Raw genomic sequence first — 23,300 nt, 5'->3', positions numbered from 1 at the left:
ATATATAATACTCATAAAATGAGTTAAAAATATCTAGAAAACATGGAAAATAATAAAGATTAATGAAAAGAAAAGAAAAAAATTTATTAAAATCAAAAATTTAAAAAAAATTTGAAAAATACAAAAGCCAGAATTTCATAAACCAGAAAAGAAAAAACATGAAAATATATAATCTCTTCATCAGCTCACTCTACAAAAAAGGAGTGCTTTTTAATATTGTGTGAATATAGCCAGACAAAGCAAAATACATTAATACAATAGTGTGTGAAGCACTCAAAAAACTTTAAACAACACAGAACAAATTAAGTAAAAATTATATCTAGTAAAAAGACAGAATAAAACATAAAAAACGAAATCTATAAGGCGAGTAGCGAATTCAAATGAACTAACATGTATCGTAATATTTCAAGAACGATATCAAATATTTTCGTAATAAGATTGCCAAATTACAAAATATGGAGTTAAAAGCGTAAATAGAGGGAAATTTTGTTTTCGCATTTTTACTGCAGTACTGAAGCGCGTGTGATTCTTTAGTTACTAAGGATTGGCCCTAAAATGGATGAGCGCAATGTATTAATATTATACTAGATAATTTAAAGAAGTTTATAATTAATAAGGTTGATATTTAATTATGCAATTTTAATGAGTTTAGGAACATTTATTAAAAAGAGAGAGAAACATGATTTGACCGTTTTGCACAGATTTTTAGCCATAGATTTGCGCATGGTAAAAATATAAGTTAACAAAAAGAATTTTTCTAAATTTATTAATAAAATCATATAATAAACTTAATGATTTTTTATAGACTTCAATTATTTTAGTTGGATATACTGAACTTAAAAAGTAAAAAGAAGTTTTTAGTAAGTTTATTAATAACAACATAAAACCAATTCAATGATTCTATACAGAAATTAATAATAGCATTAGTTGCGTATCCATTGTTTTTTTTAAAAATCAAATTTTGAAACAGTTTGTCTATTTGTTTTTTGGATAAATAAGCATTCCTACATATTATTTCAATTCTATTCATTTGATTAAAAAGGGTATTTAAATAGATGTTCTTAGAAACATTAGAATTCCAAGTAATTAGTTTATTCATATTAAAATTAAAATCATTTCTTTTATCGTATAAATCAGCAAAGCAGATATTTTCTTCTTTTATAATACCCAAATCCAAAAAATTAAAATTAATTTTATCATCATGATTTCGAAGCAAGATTAATTTTTTCATAATAGTGCAAAAATAAGTCAGATAAGAGAGATGAAAAATTAAATCCTTGTGGTATTCATCAATTTGAATAAAAATATGTTTTCCATTGTAAAGACAATAATTAAAAAGACAAAAATTGATTTATAATTTCCCAATAATCAGAATCGCAATTAAGGATATTTTTAAAATCATAGTAATAATTCAAAAGGACATCTTTTAGTTTAGAAAGGGGAATGCTATTGAAAATATCCTGGAAATCAAAAGTCGCAATAGAATTAATTTTATTATGTTTAATAAATTCTAAAATCTGTTGATTACAAGAGATAATTCAAGAGAAACCTTATTTAATAATATTGTTAATAATTTTATTTGATTAGCTGGAGAAAATGGTGCCAGATTTAGTTAGGTATAAGTATTAGACCCACATGTCATAGTTCTAAATTTTATAGGAATTTTATGAAATTTAGGACTCTGATAATTAAGTAAGGAAATTGTATATTGCTAATTTTAATTTTTGACCTCTTATATAAAGCTAACCTTTTTTTTATTTTAATTTTATTAAAATTACAAAGCTTTAATTTTTACTATTTTTCTAACTCTGTATTTAAAAGTTCAAAATAGAATTTTTTACAAAAGATTGCATAATTATTGTTAGCTTTGTCTATGGGGGTAATAACAAATTTTTTTTGTAGTTGCTTAATTGATTGAACAATTTTAGAAAAATTTGTTGAATTGTTACTGTTATTTAAATTTTCCTTATTACTGAAAACAAAGCTTTTAAAGTAATAATAAACAGCCCATTTCCATTTTCTGTTAAAATACCTAAAGGTAAAGAGAATGTATTTGATATCTATAAACAAAAACTATTCAGATCATTAAGAAAGTATTTTAGAATATTATTACTTGATCTATATTAAATTAGTCTAAATTTCATGCCTTTTATCATTAAATTCCTAAGTTCAAAGTTTTCTATAATATTTAAATGACCAGTATTGATATGTTTATGATGTTTATCAATAAAGTCAAGATATCTCTCTTCTTCACAGTGACATTCATAATCGGATACATGAATCCTCCCTAAATTTTTGCTAATATCAGTATAATTAAATTTAGTTCTACCAAAGAAATGTCTTATATTTAAGGCTTTTAATTATATTAAAATATTTTTTAATGGAAATAAATTTTTAAATTTTCAAAAATGTTATGAAATTTTATCTTCTCGAAAATAGGGTTTTGAAAGTTAATAGCGAAATATAAATTATCTAAATTTTTCTCTTTATTTGGGGAAATTTTACTAATTTTAGCGTTTACAAAATCGAAACAAAGAATTTTGAAGTGTAAATTAATAAAAGAAGAGTTAAATTAATCTCGGAGCTGATATACAACATAATTTTTAAGGGGGAAAACAAAATCTTCCATTGGTTTAATATTATAATGTTTATTAAAAATTTTTTCCATGTGGGAAATAAAATTTACATTTAATTTGTCACTATTAAGAGAGTTTTTACTACTTACTGCTCCCGATTACTTCGATTTGTACGCTTATCTTTAATACAAAAAAGTTAATAAGTTGAAGAGTTATTAAAGTTAATCTGGGTATGTTGGAAGGTATCGATTAGCCCGTACGGCAAAATTGTTTTGCATAAAAGCATGTAGTAATTTTCATTTTGTAGTCTTATATCAAAATCTTCTACTACATCTAAAATCATCTAAAATACTAACTTTGACTTTTTTTCTTAAAGTCTTGCTTGCCTTTTTCTTGAAGCCTTACCGAGTCTTGCTTGAACCAGTATTGAATTTTGAATTTAAATTTTGAATTATTCACTTTATATATATATATATATATCTGTTCATATGCTATAATTTAGTAAAGTAATGCATAGTTAAATCCTGCCGGAATTTAAAGTATATACAAGTTTTTAATTAAATAAATAATAAAATTTCTGAACACTTTAATCACAGCTTCTTAAAATAATTAAGGCATGTAATTTTTTTTTGATGCGAAAAATAGATTTTTCTTTGTTAAATTGTAGCGAGTGAGCCTGGTATATATATTTCCGCTGTCATTAGTAGATGTTTTAAATTTTGAATCGCCAATGTTGTTTAAATAAATAAGATTTAAAGTTAAATTTTTCTTAAAACTAAGTATCAAGACTTTGGCTTTCGTCAACTGTAACTAATTAAATGAAACTTTATTAAGAAGAGCAATGTTTTGCTTGCATTACTTTACTATTTATGCAATTAACAAANATATATAATATTGAATCAGTAATTGTTGAATCGACATAAATATGCCTGTCAAAGTGCTGATTGCGAAACCAATGGTCACGGGGCATGGATGTATCTTTCTTTCTTTCTATCTATCTCTTAAGTAACACTGTCACGGATATCAGTGTCACTGCTACTTGAGTAATGTTTCTCGCCCCCGCGACTCAGGTTCACAGGTGTCTACTGGGTAACGTTGAATGAGCAACATTTTTGGCATCTTGGCATCCATGGCGAAGAACATATTTGATCAGGAGCCAGCCATTAAAAAAATATGGGCACTAAGCAACATTTCTAAATCAATTTCATTTGCAAATGGTTAAATAATCGACACGAAAATTTTTCTTTTAAAAATAGAAAAATGTTCAGTAAAAATGTATCCTGTATTTTTAAATCCAAAAAAATTAATGAAGCGCCTTTTTTTTTAGAAATTCAAAAGCAAACGTGTAGTATAAATATTATGCAGTAACTCTTACCTTCATGGTGATTGCAGCTATTATTATATAGAGAAAAGTAGTGATATCCTTAAACCACTATTTATCATAAACACCAGATCACACTGTCCTAGTAAAATCAGAAAAAAAGTGAATTTACTTATTGTTGTAATGGCTTACCTGGAAATAACCATCTTTTTTCAAAACAACAGGGAATTTGTGGAATTCCCAAGTCACATACGACCATACGAATGTCGGAAATTGTTCTCCGTTGTAATCTAGAATAACTCTAGAGAGAATGGCATTCTTTTGTCCGGCAACATTGGGGCCTGCTTTCATTAAAAGATACAAGCAGGAGCCATTGGTTGCATAAATCCACTGCTGTAAATGAATGGACGCAGTCTGACCTGGCGCGAGTACGGTGCTCACCATATTACCTGAAATAAACAAGCATTTATGAATAGACTTCCTATGAACATCAGTATTATCCTAATTAGAACTTTAACCTAGTTAGCATCACTTAAAAGTAATATCTTAGTGAATGATCCTTTTCCTTTTTATCTTCGTTTTTTAAATATGAATTTATAAAATTCTTCAATTAAATTTCAATTGCAGAAGATTTGTTTGAAGAAGAGATATTTCAGTCATAAGAAAATAATGTTAGATCATTTCAATTGTTTATAATTTGGTTTTATCATTCAGCCAATAGCAGGGAATGTTCTATCAATGACACTCACTTTAAATCTATTAAAATTATTACTTCATTATATTTTTTTCACGTCCAACCCAGGAAAATTATTTTTATGGAGAATAAAGTAAGGTTTTCATGGTAAAGTATTTCATAGTAAAATTTTTGTATTAAAAACTTTAAACTTGTTTAAATTAAGAATAGTTTGTTACAAATAATTATTGGGTTGTTCGAAAAGAATTTTTTCTTTGAAAATGAAAGACGATTTTCTCATAGTAAAAAAATATATTTTTTTAAAACTATATATTGTCTATTCTTGTTCAATACACACTTTTCCATCTTTTTGGAAGTAATATGATTCCTAGCTCATAAAATATTTTGTTCTTTTCTGGCAAAAAAAAATAATAATCCAAATTATATTTGACTCAAGTAAAGGTATTACCGTCTAAAAATTTTGACAAAGACCAGAAGAAATACTATCCTGTTTCTCTTGCACAGTGATGATGCCTTCAAAAATGGATGATTTTCCTGACGTTAGAGACGTTTAAATCCATGGTACAAATTCCTTTGTGTAAGAAAATGAGGAATCCATATGTGGAATACACCTAGGCGTTTCAAATGACCTTGAAAAGTTGAATTTAATCTCTCGATAGCCATTCACATCAATTAATGCCTTTATTGTGTCTTCATCAGCTGGTATTTTCGTGTATCGAAATTTTGCAAACCGGTTTAAATACTGTCAATGCATTTTCTCCTATACACATCGGGTAAATTTTGTCCTGCTTGAACAGCATTTTTACTTTTTCGATAGTAAAATTTGCAAAAAATTTGCTGTCTACTTTTTATAGTTGAAAGGGTATCCACTTTAGGCTTCCGTGTCTTCGAGGGTCTATTGAGCGTTATGCATAAAGAAATAAATATCATTCATACATAAACTAAATTTATTAACTAAAACAAGAACACAACCATCTGATCTGACGGCCGAGAATGAAAAGTAAAGCTGAAAAAATGAAAAACGAAATAACAACTACAGTTGTCAACCGAACGTTGCCAACGGTGTTAAATAAAACTTAAATCTTTAAATAAAGTTAGGTGAGGCTAGATATATTGCTCACCATAGTACTCCCCCTCCAGTGAGGTCCACGAACGTTACCAAAAATAAACTGCGCAAATGTCTATTGCGGGTAACGAACAGGTACTTGAACTTTTCTTCCTCCCATTGTAGTTTTAGTTGAAGATCGAGGAGAGTTTTCAAATTTAACCGTATGCTGTTTCGGTTTGGAAGGTGTAAGATTCGTTGATTGTTGTGAAGATTCCATACTGTTCTTTAGAACTGATTTATATGGAGGATTTGTGGGGAGATTTTCAACTCTTGGATGCACATTGGACGTATTGTCTGTAAAACATGGTTTAAGTCTGTCAATGGTTACTGTTGATTCTTTATTTCCAATTTTTAAGGTGAACACTTTGTCGTTGCGTTTCACAACTTTATGTGGGCCGTGATACGAAGGTTCGAGGCTTCGGCGGCCACTGTCAGTTCTCACAAACACATGAGTGCACGTTTTTAAGTCTTGATGCACAAAAATATTTTGCTGTCCGTGCCGTGGTACTTGAGTAGGAAGCAACGTAGACATGAACTCACGAAGTCTTTGTAGAAAAACCGGGACATTGCGGGATTCTTTGCCAGTACTAGAAGGTCGGAAAAAATCTCCAAGCAATCGAAGGGGTGTGCCATAGAGCATCTCTGTCTTCTTTAATAGCTGTTCTCATTCCTAAAAGAATTAGTGGGAGGACTTCGACCCATTTTTCTGTGGCATAGGCTCTAATGGACGATTTTAAATGTCGGTGAAAGCGTTCGACCATTGAATTAGCTTGTGGGTGGTAAGTTGTTGTTCGAGTTCTGTGTATACCCAGCATTCTGGATAATTGCGAAAAAAGTTCACTTTCAAACTGTGCTCCTCTATCAGTAGTTACAGTTTCTGGAACTCCAAAGCGAGCTATCCAGGTATTCAGTAGGGTAGCAGCAACAGTTTTAGCAGTGGTGTCAACAATTGGCGTTGCTTCAGGCCAACGCGTGAAGCGATCAATTGTTGTGAGACAAAATCTAAAACTTTTTATGTAGGAAGTGGTCCGACGATATCAATATGTATATGCGCGAACCTATTAGAAGTCAGAGGATAATCTTTTAAAGGTGATTTCGTATGCCTTTGAATTTTAGCTCTCTGACACGAGACACAAGCTCGACACCAAAGGGTACAATCTTTATTCAAGGAAGGTCAAATGAACATTTGTTTAATGAGACGAATTGTTGAGCGTATACCGGGTTGTGACAGGTTATGAAATTTGGAAAAAATTATTTGTCGATAAGATTGAGGAATAAATGGACGTGCAACATTAGTAGAAGTATCACAACAAAGTATTATACCGTCAGGAGGAAATATAATATTTTTGAAAACTAAACTAGAATTGGCTGACGACTTTAAAGTGCTAAGTTCAGGATCGGATTTTTGCGCTGCTGCAAGTTCAGCGTAGTGCGTTGGACCAGTGAGTGCTATTTCCTCAATGCAGGAAAGTGCATCAGCAACAACATTTTCTTTTCCAGGCACGTGACGAATCGACGTTGTAAACTGACTTATATACTGTAAATGTCGGTTTTTACGAGGTAAAGAGTCATCCGATTTCTGCTGGAATGCGAAAGTCAGCGGTTTATGATCCGTTAGCGCATGGAATTCTCTTCCCTCTAACATGTGAGCGAAGTACCGCATGGAAGAGTAGACTGCGAGTAACTCTCTATCATACGTACTGTATTTTCTTTCCGTGAGCGTGAGTTTGCGAGAAAAGAATGCTAGAGGGTCGAGTGTGGAGTTTTTTAGCTGCAGAAGGACTGCGCCTATACCGATGTCGGACGCATCTGTACGCAAAAACAATTTTGCGGCGGGTGTGGGGTGTGCAAGTGTTGCTGCATTAGAAATGGCTTGTTTGCAAGTTTCAAAAGCGCACACAGCTTCAGTTGTCCAATTAATGGGTGTAGGGTCTTTCTTTTTGTTTGTGAGTAAGGAACTAAGGAGATATTGTTTTTCAGAGGCGTGATCTGTAAATCTATGGTAAAAATTGAACATTGCTAAAAATCTACGTAATTCCGATATAGTTTTAGGTTGGGGAAAATCGGTAATTGCGGACACTTTACTAGATGAAGGAGCAATTCCACCGGGAGACACTTCAAAACCTAAAAATGTTAACTTTGATTTTCCAAACACACATTTTTCGGTATTCAAAACAATTCCGTATTTATCAAAACGTTTAAAAACTATATTTAAGTGAGTTAAGTGTTCTTTTAAAGTTTTGGAAGCAATTAAAACGTCATCAAGGTATACGAACCAAAATTCTAATCCCCTTAAAACGACATGCATGAAGCGTTGGAAAGTTTGTCCTGCATTGCAGAGCCCGAACATCATTTTAGTGAATTCGAATAAGCCAAAAGGGGTAATAACAGCTGTTTTTTCAATGTCTGCTTCCGCGACAGGGATCTGATGATACGTTCGAGCAAAATCTAACTTTGAATAAATTTTTGAGTCATTTAGGCTATAAACGAAATCATGAATGTGTGGGAGAGGGTATCTGTCTGGTATTGTAATAGAATTTAACCGTCTGTAATCACCGCATATTCTCCAAGTGCCGTTTGACTTCGGCACCATATGAAAAGGACTTGCCCATGGGCTACTTGAAGGCCTGCATATAATCAAATTCTTTTTTAGCGGCTGCAAGTTTATCCGGTGGCAAACGTCTAGCTTTTGCAAACACCGGAGGACCTGTAGTTTGAATATGATGCTGAACGTCATGAGTTGAAGTGTTGAAAGTTAAGTTATTTGTACATATGCGAGGGTACTGCAATAATAATTTTCGATAGTCAGCATCTTCTGCAATTGTTGTTAAACCCAAAGAGAAAGTAGGGAATGTTTCCCCTTTAATACCAGCGTAAGTTAAGGAATCAATTAATTTTTTATGTTTTAAATCAACCAGCAATTTAAAATGGGTAAGAAAATCCGCTCCTAAAATTGGTTGAGTAACGTCAGCGACAAGAAATTTCCATTGAAATCGCCTGGAAATTCCGAAATCTAAAGTACATGTTGTTTGACCGTAAACTGCAATTTTTGAACCATTAGCAGCATAAATATCAAAAGATTTATTAGAAATCAAATTTTTCTGCAGATGTGTTTTTGGAATAACTGAAACAGAAGCCCCGGAGTCTATAAGAAACTGGCGGTTGGTGAGCCTGTCGTATACAAATAGGCGACTTTGACTAGGACATATATCTGTCGTCGCACGAACAGAGGATCCAATCAGTTTTCCGAATTTTGAGCGTAATTGCAAGGAGGAATGCATTTGTTAGCTTTAGTACCGAGTTTATAGTGGTACCAGCATAGAGGTCTCGCCACAGTGCGCTGCGTCAACCTTGAACGAGAACCTTGTCTACGAGTGCTAAATTTATTTTTATTCCGATATTGTTGTCTAGACAAATGTGTAACGGTCTCGGAAAGTTTACGAATTTCATCCTCCAATTTTTGAAACCGCGAATTGTCATCGGTCGCGTTTATAGAATTTACTGTCAATGAATTTTGAGTTACCTCTAAACTCTTATCGGCTTTTTCGGCTAGGAGAGATAAATTTTACTCACCTTTTTCCATGCAAAATGAAAGAATTTGTTGCATGGACACCGGTAAACGCTGAAAAAAAAGTGAACGTAAAATTTCTGAGCTTATAGAATTACCAGCGAGATCTTGCATGGAGCGTAATAAATGCGAAGGTCATTTATCTCACAATTCTAAGTCTTTAAGAAGCATTCTCAAACGAGCAGTTTCGGAATCTGCATAGTTTGCAATTATTCTATTTTTAATTGTTTCATATTTATTATCAGCAGGTGTCTGCTGAATAATATCCGAAATTAAGGGTAGAACGTCTCCATCTAGAGACACAACACAATGATATTTTGTGTCGTCGGCGCTTATCCCAGATACGACAAACTGAGATTCCAATTGAATATATCACACTTCTGGATTAGCGCGCCAAAACGGGGGTGCTTTAAAAGCGACGTGAGCAACATCTGCCACGCTTTCAGAAGCAGGAATTTCGTCTGGTATTTTGTTTATATGAGCGAGTCAGAGAGCAAAAAGTAAAAGGCATGCACCCAATTAACTCATGATTTTTTTAAAATTTGCTTATTCATGTCTTTTCACTGATCAAGACATCTAATCCCGAGGTTTGTCCTGGCATTCACACAACTTTGCATGCCACAATTAAGCGTATGCATGCATCGTTTGTTATATGTTTAAATTTTTTTTCAACCTTTTAAATGCAATAAAATAATGATTTTGGATATATTTTAAGATATAATTTGTAACACTAAAAAAAAGAATTTCTGCTGTCCATAATACGTAAACATCCAATTGAAATGCTGGATGGAGTGAATATGTAAGGATCATCCACAACGAATAGTTTTATTTCGAAGACTGCCAATATTGTAATGAACTACAAGATCTATCGGCATCTAATGAGTCCAAAATTTGAAGCACTCCACTTCAATAATATTTGTGCCGAACGCCAGTAGTTTTTCTTCATTGGTCTGCAGGAACATTATCATGAACATCATCAAAATTACATTGGAGGACCTGCTGGCCCTAGAAAACAATGACAATTTTTAAACTGTCGATTGACTCTATTTTTAGGATTCCTGTATTTTATTCAAGTGTCAGCCTTCATAAACCTGAATTTACTCTTTTATTATCATCTCCTTACTTTTAACTATTCATTTTAACTTTCTTTTGATACACTTGAATTATAAACTCTTTAGATTTTACTTGGATCCTTTTATTACTTTTTACAAAGTTTACTTACAGGTTTTAATTGCTTTGACCTTTTTAAATTGTCTTAACTTTAAATCTCATTGATTTCTTAGGATTATTTTAAGTGTCTTTAAATTTTACCCCTTTCTTTTATTGCTTCTCATTTGAGGTTTTTATTTCTTCGTTCAGTCACTTTGATGTTTTAAATTTGACTGATTTTAATAGAATTTAGATTTTATAGTTTTACAGTTTCAGCATCTTGTATCGGGAAAGTATAACTTAAGTTACGATTTCAAAAAAACCCTGATAGTACCATCTAACAGAAGTTTTCGGAACTATATTTTTCTTCTCGAAGCAAAATTCAATCGCCTCACAATTGTTTTGCTAAAGTATCAGATCATTCTGACGAGTAGTTTTATAATTATAGACTTTTGAAATAGTAATTTTAATTTCACTCTCTATTTCATTAATATTTATTCCAAGTCAGCAGGTAGAACTGCTGCATAAGAGATATCTTGTACTGGTAACAGCTCAAGTTGTTTCTTAGGACTATACGCACTGTGCTGATCAACATATCCAGCATTCGGCCAATTCCCCATACACTGTTGATTCCAGCATCACTGTTCGTCTGTTTTTGTAATGCTGCAGCCACATCTTCCAAAGTCGCAGCTGAGACTGGTTTCTTTTGTTTACCCCGTTTCCCGTCAACTGAACGGTCTCTTCGAATTTAGTAATCATTTTTCGCAAATCATTTGTGCTCATTAGACCCGATTTTATGTATTTTAATGTCCGAAATGCCCTATTAGCTGTAAGTGCAAACTCGTCGTTCAAAAAAGATTCAAGAGCAGAGCGCGATCCTTTATAATCAGAGTCATGATGAAGCATTCAGACAAAGAGCTGGTGGTGTGCATTTTCATGGCAGAGTAATTCGAATATCTCTTGGCAATGTAAACCCTGCCATCTAGTGGCAGATTTCGAGACTATTTTTCTCTTCGCGAAATAGATTCTTCTCCGGGCTCGGATTCCAAACATACGACTAGTGGAAGTAGAACTTCCCCGATTGACGCCTTCCCTTGACGTCACACAGTCCACTGTTTTGAATTTCAGTATTCTGAACGCTAATATCAGTGGAGTAGACTCGTGGACTGGTCTACTTCATGAGAAGAGTAGGGATGAATCTTCTTCCGTGCTATCAGCCAATAAAAATGCTCGAAGCATTCTGATGCAATTCCAGCGCGCAACAAGCTGTTGAAAAAGGCATTTTGGTTCAGTATCTAGTATTTGAGATAAAATGTTGCCTTTTAAGGTTTATTTGAGATTAAATATTGTAAAACTTTACTTTTATTTTATTGCACTAATATTCGATATTTTCATTTATTAAATAAATGTTATATACATCTCCGAAATGATAAGTTTTTTGTTGTTGTTATTTTTGATATAAATAAACATTGACATATTAGATAAATTTTATTTACAAGTCTGATAGTTAAAAATCTAATATGTGCTATTATTATAAGTATATGTTATTGAGTTGCAATCAGATCTTCGGTTTAATTATTCTAATAGCGATTAAGAAACCAAATTTTGTTTTTCAGTATTGTATTACAAGATCATACATCGTATCGGCATATCACATGTATGCTTTTTTTTTAAGAAATAAACTTTTAATTGCATTTAATATTATGTGGATAGTAGAAAAGATCCAGAAAAAAAATTAAAATATTAGAATTTTTAAATGTAAACAGCATTCTTGCTACACATCACTTTATGTTGCTAAACAGATGGTTTTCACTTTATATTTTGAAAATTACGAATTTTCTTAATTATGATTTAATGCCGGTGAGTGAAAGCTTTTTTTATATAAGAAGGTAGTATTTATATAACTTTATTTGTGTTGATAATAAAAGAAAGTATAATTTGCAGTTTAAATTCTATTTTCAAGTAAGTTTTTCGTTTTCTGCTTCATTATTCGTATACGGGAGAAATTTGATAAATACCAATCAAATGATGAAAAGATGAACATTACAGTTCATTATATGAACCTCTTTGTTACATGGAAAATTTTTTGAACTTTCTTTTAACAAAACTTTTATAAAATTTTAGCTATAAGGAAAAATTCACTTTGAGATATTCGAAATATTTAGTTATTAATTTGTCAAGCAATTTATGTACTACATATTGCAGGGTCACCAAGAATTACAAATGCAATTTCAGCAATATTAGTTTCATGTAAAAAAAGATTTTTCAAAGATTTTAAGTATAGTGAATTATAGTATAGTTTCATAGTTATAAAATACTTTATTACTCACTTAGGTATTTGTTTATATCCCATTTTCAGTTTTTTATGGTAACATTAGAACAAGTGTAGATTTGATTTGAACCCAAAATCTGACAAAAGTGTTTAAAACTTTTTCATTTTGTTGATTGTACGTAAGTGACCTTTTATTTTTGTTTTTCGGACAGTTGCAAAAAATCTTAATGCACATAAAACCTATGAATGTAATAAACAGTTATGTAATAGTTATGTAACAGTTATGTAATAGTAGCTCTATTTAAATATTCCACATTACAAGTTGAATAGTACTTAAAAGTAATTTAGTTTTAAAATTAATATTTTTAACTGGAAATAATGCAAACAATACCTATAAATGTAAATTTAACTATCTGAAAAAAAAATTGAAATTTCTTGAAAAGAGTTAAGAAAAAAGTTTCACATAAGCACGTGAGGCAGTGAAAACTTAAATTTCAAAAAAAAAAAAAATTCAAAAATACTTTGTAATCATATTTTTCCTATATTGATTACAAAAGGAAATACTTCTAAGTTAAATTTATCTACCTTGTTTCAGAAATGAAGGAAATTACAACAAACTTTTTATTACATATAAAACTAATGAAAATTACAAGGTCTTAAATTTTCTTTTAAAAAAATGTGAAATAGAAAGCGTAATTTAACGTATTAAAATCCTATCTGCAGTATCTTTTTAAGATTATAAAAAGTAATTAAAAAATGACACACTTGTTTTTTAGTGGAGTAAAATATTTGCTAAGAAAATTGAGACAATTTCTAGTCATTAATCAACAATATTTGTTATTTACAATTTAACATTAGATAATCTAATAAAATAATGAGAAAATAAAAAGTTCTACAAAATTTTTAGTCAGAAAAAAATTATCATTTACGATTTTACCTATTAAGTTCATCAAATATACTACAACCCCCAAACCCCTGTATTACAACCCCAAAAATACCTATTTATTCGCATATAGCAAAGAAAAATTAAATTCAATTAGTTTAAAAAAAATATATGCACATGATATTGAAAATAAATTAAGTTTAACTTGTTTCTACTGAAATCCCGTTTTCTCGCCTTGTTCTTTTTCCAAGTCCTCTCTTAGTTCCACGCATAAATACTGAACAAGATTTTTCGTTAATCGAAAAAAATCAAAAAATACATCATCATGAAGACTAAAAGCATCTTTTCTGTTTCTATATATCGGTCTCCTCCGAGGATTTAGCCGTGTAAAATAATTGCTAATCAATGCATTTCATGTGCTCGCCTTTACTCTACTGAAAATACCAGTGGTTTTCGCGTCGACTAAAAAGAGCGCTCAAGATCCACTAAAACTTCCTTGGAATATCAAAAATCGAGCAATGGGAGGGGAAAGTAGAATATCAGGTAAAGGCCCCCCTGGTTCGGCTTCCAAATGCTCAAATCGATTGTCGACTTCCAGCTCAGAATACCAGCTCCGGTTAGAACCTGCCTCTTCTTTCCTGAGAGAGAGAGAGAGAGAGCTATCGCGGCAACGAGTCTTGATTTTCCCCCGAATACCCTACTTTAGGAGGAGTGAGCGGGATTCACAAAACAACGTCTGCGCTACTCAAACCCAATGCAGGCAAGGGGCCTGAACAAGATTTAGTAGCTTGCAATTTCTGATTAACATAGATAAGAAACAAGCACGTTCATTTTAATTTGAAAACTAAACTGAAATCTTAAATATGAAATGTTATAAGAAAATAACTCCCTACTACTAATTTCAACAAAAACTTTCATACTGAAATGCTCAAAAAAGATTCACAAACTAAATCCTTAAATCTTTTTTCACAATTCTCTCAACTTTCAAAACAAGTTTTATTCTAATTAATAAAATTTACGAGAAAAGGGTATGTTCAAGGCCAAATAAATTTTTTTATCTATCACTGCATGCGCCAGGCGTTGTAATTGATTATTTAATAGACGCTGATGCCGGTTTTAAGCACCTCAGTCACATTGAGTGGTGCTGCAGACGCACCTCTTTGGTGCTGCAATCCCAGCACAATAATCAATTAAATTCTTGGATTCATTTTATGATTTTGTAAGCCAATTTTTTCTCTTAATTTCTTCTTTCAATCCATGATTAAAACTACTACAAGACTAAGTATAAAACGATGGGTTGGTAAAGGGCCCCCACTGTGTTTAAAAGCCTTGAACAAAATGACTATGGGATAGTTTCTATGATTAAGTTGTTTAGGTCACTTTTGCTAGGACACTATTGGCAACGGTCTGGGAAACATCCTGAGGATAAGTTAAAGACATGCCATCGCAATTTGGATCCTCTGCAGACAGGATGGCTCTCCTGCTTTGGTATCCCGATGATCTTCTCGTGAAGTCGAACTATTTACGGTGGAACACTTTAACAATGACCAATACCGCGCACCCTCGGTCCCTTCACAAGCTGATCAAAGTGGTCACCCACCCGCTTACTGACCGAAGCCAGTGATACTTCGGTGTTCTACAGGGAACCGTGTCTTTACGATCAGTCCATTGCGGGACCTGAACGTGATGTTTAGAATCGTGATGAAATGTTTACGAGAGGGATTTGGGATCAGTTCTTTGGTCACTTGTAGGAGAAAAAAAAAATCATTTGTTTCGAGAAGAAATTGTCCTTTGCAAAAAGAATAGAAACTTGAAAAATATCGAGATATATTGTTAAGTATTGACATTTAGATACTAGATAAAAATGTTGATACCATCTACAGTCGTGAAAATTTGCCAACCAACGTCTCCTTCTTGGGTGAAAGCGCAATTCGAATCACCGGTTTGGAAGGCGCAGTAGAATCGCCGATTCGGTGAATGTGAATACTGTGGTGGTGTACTATACAAGTCTGGAAGAAAGAGGAAATAAAATCACCCAACAATTTTAAACCGTCTCTACGAAATTCTTAAGAGAACAAAATAGTTTTCCATTACTATAGAGTAGTAGTAGTACTTCATTTAAGTTTCTCTAAAACTGTACAATATCTGGGAAGCATTCCTGGATTCAGAAACACGCTATAACAGTTGTGATTCTCTGATGGATGCCCCGCTTTGGATTTACGGCGAATCGATACCTCACACACTGGGTCACAGACCGCTCGAATTCAGCGTTCTACTGGGAATCGTGTTCATACGATCAGTCCACAGTGGAACTTTAATAGCATATACAGAAAAATGTATAACGAAATGTTTTTATTTGATTTTTTGAAATTTCAAGTTTATATAAATAAGTTCTCACTCTGTTTACATATTTACATATAAACTCTTCAGTCTAATCGAACAAAATTTAGAACTCACTCCTGATTTCAACTTTTTCTACAGATTTTAAATCAATATATATAAAGTCAAATAAGAAAAAGCAATTAAAAGAATTTAAATGTAAATGCAAAGATAAATAAATGACAAACAATCACAAAGTCTTAATAATGACTTAAAAGAACACAAAATAAAAAATAAGAAACGCCCGCAAATAAGAAAAATAAATAAAGATAAAGTTACAGTTAGAATAGCCACGTCAAAATAACATATAAATTGTCAAATCATTAAGAAAACTTTAGAAATAAATCAAGTGCTGACCCCTTTTTGAAAATCTTGAAAAAATAAAACAGTAAAACATTCAATGAGTAAAAAATTATTATTCTCTAATGTAATCCTGAAATTCCCAATATCGAAAGATCAGCTGAATATACAATAAAAGAAGGGAATTTAAGTTTAATGTTATTAGTTTAACACATTTTAATTCCAACCTTTACTTTAAGATTTTTAAAAAAATATTTTGATTGGTCAAATTATTAGATTTAAATTTATTTGAAATAATAAAACAGATTTTCTTTCAGCTATTGGGAATTTCAGGATTACATTAGAGAATAATAATTTTCCTTTTAATTACTGTAATTATGAAGTTTTGATTCGAAATATTTTAAAGACTTTCGAATAATTTGGCCGATATTGATGCCCGCATAAATAGGCCTATGCGCTGAAATTTAGGATTTTATGTTCTAGATGGCAGCACCTTTTTAAAATTTTTTCACTCATTGAATGTTTTATGAATGTTTATTGAATGTCTCATTGAATATTCTGTTTTATTTTTGATTTTCAAAAAGGGGTCAGCACTTGATTTATTTCTAAAGTTTTCCCAATGATTTGGCAATTTATATCTAATTTTGATGTGCTATTCTAACTGTAATTTCATCTTTAATCTTGTGCTAATCTAACTGATATTCTAACTGTAATTTTATCTTTATTTATTTTTCTTATTTGTGGGCGTTTCTGATGGCTTATTTTGCGTTTATGGCTTATTTAGGTTTCACAACTGACAACAGAAAGATTCCTGTGTGTTAGCAGGCAGTGTGTCCCCTAATGAAGTACTGTTCTGCTAACACACATATCTTTAAAGAAAATTATGTTCTTTGTTTTCCGCAGGAGCTATTTTTCAGACTTTTTAAATTAAAATAAAACGAATTTGGGCTGCTTTAAGCACTTTTCGATTCTGATTTATTGATTTAAATGTTATTTACTTATTTTGTCTTTTTTCTGAATTTGTAAATTAATTTCATTCTTTGATTTTAAATATATATATATATATATATGCAATAAAAACAGGAAGGATAAAAAGAAAACAGAGAAAAACGAAGGAAATTAAGAAAAATAATAAGTTTTATTTACTGAGCCGCGTAAAAACTGCAAGTATATAGAACTCATAAAATAAGTTTAAAATATCGAGGGAATATGGAAAATAATATAATAAAGATTAATGAAAAGAGAAGAAAAATTATTAAAATAAAATATAATAAAATATAATGTATTTTAATTTGTTTTATTATATTTTATTTAAATACGTTTTAATTTTTATTATATTTTATTAAAATAAGATAAAATATATTTATTTTATTTTAGTTTAGTTTAATAAGTTTTCTTGCTCTCTTTTCAGTCATCATTATTACACTCATGTCCATAAATTAAGAATAATTCAGAATCACACGGAAATCAAACTCTAAAATTAAAATTTCACCTGTAGAATTATCACACACAGCCTGAAGAAGAATATGCAAATTACAGGAAACCACTAGATGGCGCTGGTAGTACGTCACAATGACGAGATTGTAAGAGAGGGGTATATAAAGAATGGTGGCAAAGAAGTAAAATTGTTCACAAGCGTTTTAAAAGCCTTTCAGTGCAATAACCACATAGTTATGGCACAAAGGAAGCATTTGGAGGATTTTTTATGTGGCAGAATCATCGGACGACTGGAATGTGGACGTACCCAGCTGGAAGTATCCGAGGAACTTGGAATCACCCAGAGTGTCATCTCCAGGCTTTGGCAACGATTCCAAGATGATGGTAATTTGAGTAGACGTTACAGCACAGGTCGCCCCCGAGTTACAACGCCGAATGAAGACCGGTATTTGCCAGTTACTACCAAAAGCAACAGGCGGAGCACAGCATCAGACCTGTCTCGTCAGCTCTCTTCAGCTACCAGTACGACAGTTTCAAGGCAGACCGTGTACAGACGCTTAGGGCATATTGGTCTATATCATAGATTCTCAACCTTTTTAACGTTGCCGCCCCCTTAATAAGCAAAAAACATATCAACGCCCCCCTTTGTGATAATCCAGTTATTTAGAGCATGAGGACGGAGGGCGTACGCTGAATTATAAGATGCATTTTTAGGCAATTTTTTAAACGTTAAATTTGCTTGTTTTTTTTTAAAAAAAATTTGATGTGTACGTTAACTCGATAATTTTCTCCAGGCAGGTAATCACAGTCTATTTGTCATAATAAAAATAAATACGGTAATGAAAAAAATAGTACAACAAGGAAAACTATACTTAAAAAGAGTCACCTGTTCTTAATTAGATAATTAAAAAAACACCCAAAAATAAAAGTAGTATCAACGAAACAATCAAGTTACTATGTCAGTGGAATGATTGTACTTGATGGTTCATAGCCAATTTCTTAACGTTCGGCTCAATATTTTTGCTGAGGTGAAGACGCAAGTCCCCTCGTTGCATAATTTCGTGTCTATTTCTCTTTTTTTTGTGACTTGATCCAGAACAGCGCTGAATCCACTCTCGACGAAGTAGGAGAAAGGGAAGGAAATTGAAAATAATTTTGAAAATAAGAATGAAATTTGACAGTCCAGAGTAGAGGCAACTGATGTTACCTTGAAGCCAAAATTCTGCGAGTTATCACCATTTCAAAGCTTCATTAGTTGAAAGTTTGATCGATTCCTCCTGAATCTAAACCTCTTCTGCTTCAATATTCAAAAAAGGGTTAATAACCCATTGAAGGAAACAGAACAAAATATATTTATAACGGTCAGAAAAGTCCATGTGCAAAGAGTCAAGATGCTAACTATATTCTTGTGTGTCATCAGAGGAAATTTCGCCATTCTTTTCAAGATACGATAAGATTTGAAATTTGTTGTACTCATTCCAACCAAATTTCTGCTACCAAAAAATAAGTTTTTTTGGGTATGTAGAAATAACTGATTTCGTAGGGATCAAATTGAGTTTGTCACCTTGAAGTTGCAAATTAACACCATTTAATTTTGCAAGTAAATCCACCAACGTCTATCTTAAATTCTAGCAATCTGTCTCTCAGAGCTACATTCTGTCTTCGAGGAACTCAAGCACAGAGTCGAAAAGATTCAAGAACCTATTGAGACAAGGCTCCTTTGGAAAGCCAGCGAATCACGGTGTAGTAGCAAGCGATATTCTTCCTAGTTTTTCTTAGACAGCTGTCTGAGTAATCAATCATTGAGAACACTACTGCGAATTTTGTTCGCAGCAGATCTAACATATTGCAATGACTGATGCAAACGGTCGCTGAGGTTTTTTCTTATTAAATACTGTATGTGAATCACGCAGTGAACTGCTAAAATATCTGGTACCACCCTCTTTAAAACGGTGAAAAACCCACCATGTCGACCCACTATTGCAAGAGACATTTTTGATTAAATCGGATGAGGCTGGATAGTGTAAAACTGTTTCTAAAACTTCTTTAACAGCCGGCAGTATCAATTCTTTGCCGATGGTATGACATTTCCCAGATTTAGCAATTATTTTGATATATTATAAGAACTTATCAAACCATCATCGCATTTTTGTGATTAGGTTGTCAGTAAGCCTGAGGCCAAAGGTGCCTTCAGAAACTTGTCTTTGATATTCGTGAAAAATAACAAATCTTTATTTTGTTTGTGAGGATGAATATTTTACAAATGCTTCTGCTAACGAGAAGGTTCCATTGTCTCATTATATTAAACTTTGTTATAAAATATATTCATGAGTAGTTGAGAGTTCGAGGGCGATTGAACAAATCTAAATTTCAAGTACGTGACACTGTATTGAATACAGTTCTTTATATTAACCGACATTGTCGGTGGCAGCAAAATACGAATGAAAGAAAATCAACTATTTTTTCAAATTAATAAATAATTTACGATTAAGAACTAATTCACAAACGTACCTGGCCAAATAAACAATGAAATCGAATCGAAACTAGTTAAAAAAAACTGTTAGGAAGCAAACTAAACCATCATAAGAAAAACGGGTCAAATCGAACATTTTTACAAAAAGTGCATGCACTTTAATTCTCACCAAATGGCTGAAATGAGTCAGAGGCAAAAACTACTAACTCATGCGCTGCAGGGCTAAATGCGCTGCGCTGTGCTTACTTACTTACTTTATTTTAAAACAACTAGGCACCTGGGCCGCGCAGCGGCCCCTATCCCATTCATCATGAAATTAAAACAATGAGTTAAAAACATTTTGAATATAAGCAGTCGTTGTGGTAGCTTTACAATAATATTACCATGATTAGAGAAAATACAAACTTGAACAGAGATATTTACAGTAATTGCCTATGCGCTGTGCTGATTCGGATCGGAGAATATGTATTGCATAAGTTCGTTTTACTGCTGGTACTAATGTTGTATCAGATAATCTAAATTTATTATATTAATTTAATCTTTGTTTTCCTTATCATTAATTTTAGATTAATTTTATTTACTAAATGATTCTTAATTTAATAATTTTATTTGGGAGTATTAAAATTAAATTTGAATAACATAACATGCTCATCACCCCCTACCGCCCAAAGCATACCTAACGCCCCCCTGCCGCCCAAAACAAGTCCACCGCCCCTTAGCATACTCCCAACGCCCCCAGGGGGGCCTTATCGCCCCCGTTGAGAAACACTGGTCTATATGCTCGTAGGCCTGTCAGATGTGCTCCACTTACCGCAACTCACTGTCACCTGCGATTAGCCTGGAGTAGAGAGCATGCATTGTGGACACCGCAACAGTGGTCTTGTGTGATGTATTCCGACGAGTCCAGGTTTAGTTTGCAGTCTGATTCTCGTCGGACTTTCATATGGAGAGCGCCAGGTACCCGTTACCACCAAGACAACACCTTTGAACGACACCGTTACGGTGGTGCAGGATGGCTCGTTTGAGGAGGAATTATTCTTGGTTCCAGAACTGACCTGCATATTCAGAGTGTAACGATGACAGACCACAATTATAGGGATATCATTCTGGAACAACATGTACGTTTGTTTCGGGGCGCCATGGGTGCTGAATTTCTGTTTATGGACGACAACGCCCGTTCTCACCGTGCAAACATTGTAGACGAATGCCTTCAATCGGAGGATATCACTCGTATGGATTGGCCAACATACTCACCGGACTTGAATCCAATAGAGCATGTGTGGGATATGCTTGGCTGACGAATTGCAGCCCGTCAACCCCCCCCCCACCTGTCTACCGGATTTTCGGAGGGCATTGCTTGATGAGTGGTGTAATATTCCCCAAGATCAGATTGATAATTTGATACTCAGCATGCCTAGGCGTTGTACGGCCTGTATTGACATACTCCGTATTAACCATCATACTAACCATGTTATACTGTTTTTTGTAAATAAGTTCTTTTTTGAAATTTGCTTCAGGGAGTAAAAATCGCAATTTTTATTAATTATGTCAAACATATAGCATCTTTTTTGCTCTTTACCTTTTGTTTAATACATAGACTTTACAAATAAGTCAAATTTGTTTGACTTCTGTCTCTTTCTGTGCCTGAACTTCATTATCCTTAATTTATGGACATGAGTGTATATTATTTCCTATGTTCTCTCCAAGTATTCCTCTGGACAAAGTAATGGAAACACTTCTATACTAATGCATTTTCTCATATTTCTCAATACATAGTTAAAGAACCATTTTATAAGTTTAGAAGTCTTTAGATCATGCGATTTTGAAAAGTGTTTAGATCATACATTTTAACTTTTAGTGGATTAAGGGACCGTCAATAAATTATAAACGCAAAATAGTGTAAACACCAAAAAATGTGGCAGTAATTTTGTAACTTGTAACAATTGTTTTGGTTCCTATATGCAATGATTACACAAAATTTCGTAAACTTAGCTTACATATTCATGGAAATATAAAAAAAATTTTGTCAATAAAAAAAAAAAAAATTTTAGTCTTAGGTGTTTTCGCTAAAACTTTAAAAATATGTAATAAAATTAAACAAAATTTTTTGAGAAATTTGAAATATATCTCAAAATGCTTATTTGAAAACTTGAAAACAATTAGCATAAAACTGAGCAAGATATGAGAAATTAAAGTAGTTCTTTTATACTGCGCATTCGCGTAAAAAATTAAAAAAAAAAATTTTTTTTAAATTTTGTGATAAATCGTATTTGGCAACTAACGATAAAAGTTTGATTTGAATATCTTAATATTTTAAAAAGTTTCAGGCAGTTTTCTAAGTAGTTTTTGTACTTTTTAAAAGAAACTCAAAATTATAAGGGGTTTTTCACAAATATTATCTTGCATCATAAGATAAAACTAAATAACAAATGATAATACCTTACAAGAAAACGTTCATACACCGAAATATGATTGCACGAGGAAAGAAAACAAGAGAAAGAAAATGCACTTTTATGGGAGATGAGTCCCAACAATGCCGGTGTCATTTTTAATAAATCTTGATAAATGGTAGAAAGTCAATTTTGTTGAAAACCCCATGTCATTTTTAGTTTTCTTTTAAAAAGTATAAAAACTACTTACAAAATAGATTCATACTTTTTAAGTTTTTAAGAAATTCAAATAAGACTTTTTTTTTTTAAATTTAATAAATACCAAATAAGATTCAGTACAAAGTTAATAAAAAAAAGAATTAAAAATTTACCCGCGCATGCGCAATATAAAAAGACTAAACTAATTTATCTCAAATTTCTCAAATTCGCTTCTAAATCACTAAGAGCTGTAAATCTAACTAGCAGTCTTATAAAAATAAACTTGAATTATCGATCGAACTTAACTAGCCAAAGAAAAATTAAATAGCTGGAATTGGATATTAAAATAGAGAAGTTAGGTCAAAACCCCACAAATTCAGTTCAAAAAATTGAATACAGGAAACTAAAACAAAAGCAAACAAACCTAAAAGCAAGGAATCGTATCAAGGTAAGTGCATTAAATGAATAATCCCAAGAAATGGAAGCGGTTAGATATTACATGATAAAAAAAAACTTCATTGGCTTCAAAAATAATAGTAATCGACATGTTTC

General features: G+C 32.2%; 1 protein-coding gene across 1 annotated transcript in view; it reads right to left on the bottom strand.

Annotated features, from left to right (window-relative positions):
* LOC107454074 (CRISP/Allergen/PR-1) overlaps positions 1-23,300 on the bottom strand; it is a 63,089-nt gene that overhangs the window by 3,892 nt on the left and 35,897 nt on the right. Inside the window, exons 6-7 of the mRNA XM_016071126.2 lie at positions 15,446-15,580; positions 4,090-4,346 (exon numbers count right to left, since the gene is read on the bottom strand). Coding sequence (XP_015926612.1) covers positions 4,090-4,346; positions 15,446-15,580 — 392 coding nt within the window. The remainder of the gene's footprint in view (positions 1-4,089; positions 4,347-15,445; positions 15,581-23,300) is intronic.

This window comes from Parasteatoda tepidariorum, chromosome 2 (genome assembly GCF_043381705.1).
Source record: "Parasteatoda tepidariorum isolate YZ-2023 chromosome 2, CAS_Ptep_4.0, whole genome shotgun sequence".
NCBI lineage: Eukaryota > Metazoa > Arthropoda > Arachnida > Araneae > Theridiidae > Parasteatoda > Parasteatoda tepidariorum.
This window is presented reverse-complemented; position numbering and strand designations above follow the sequence as displayed.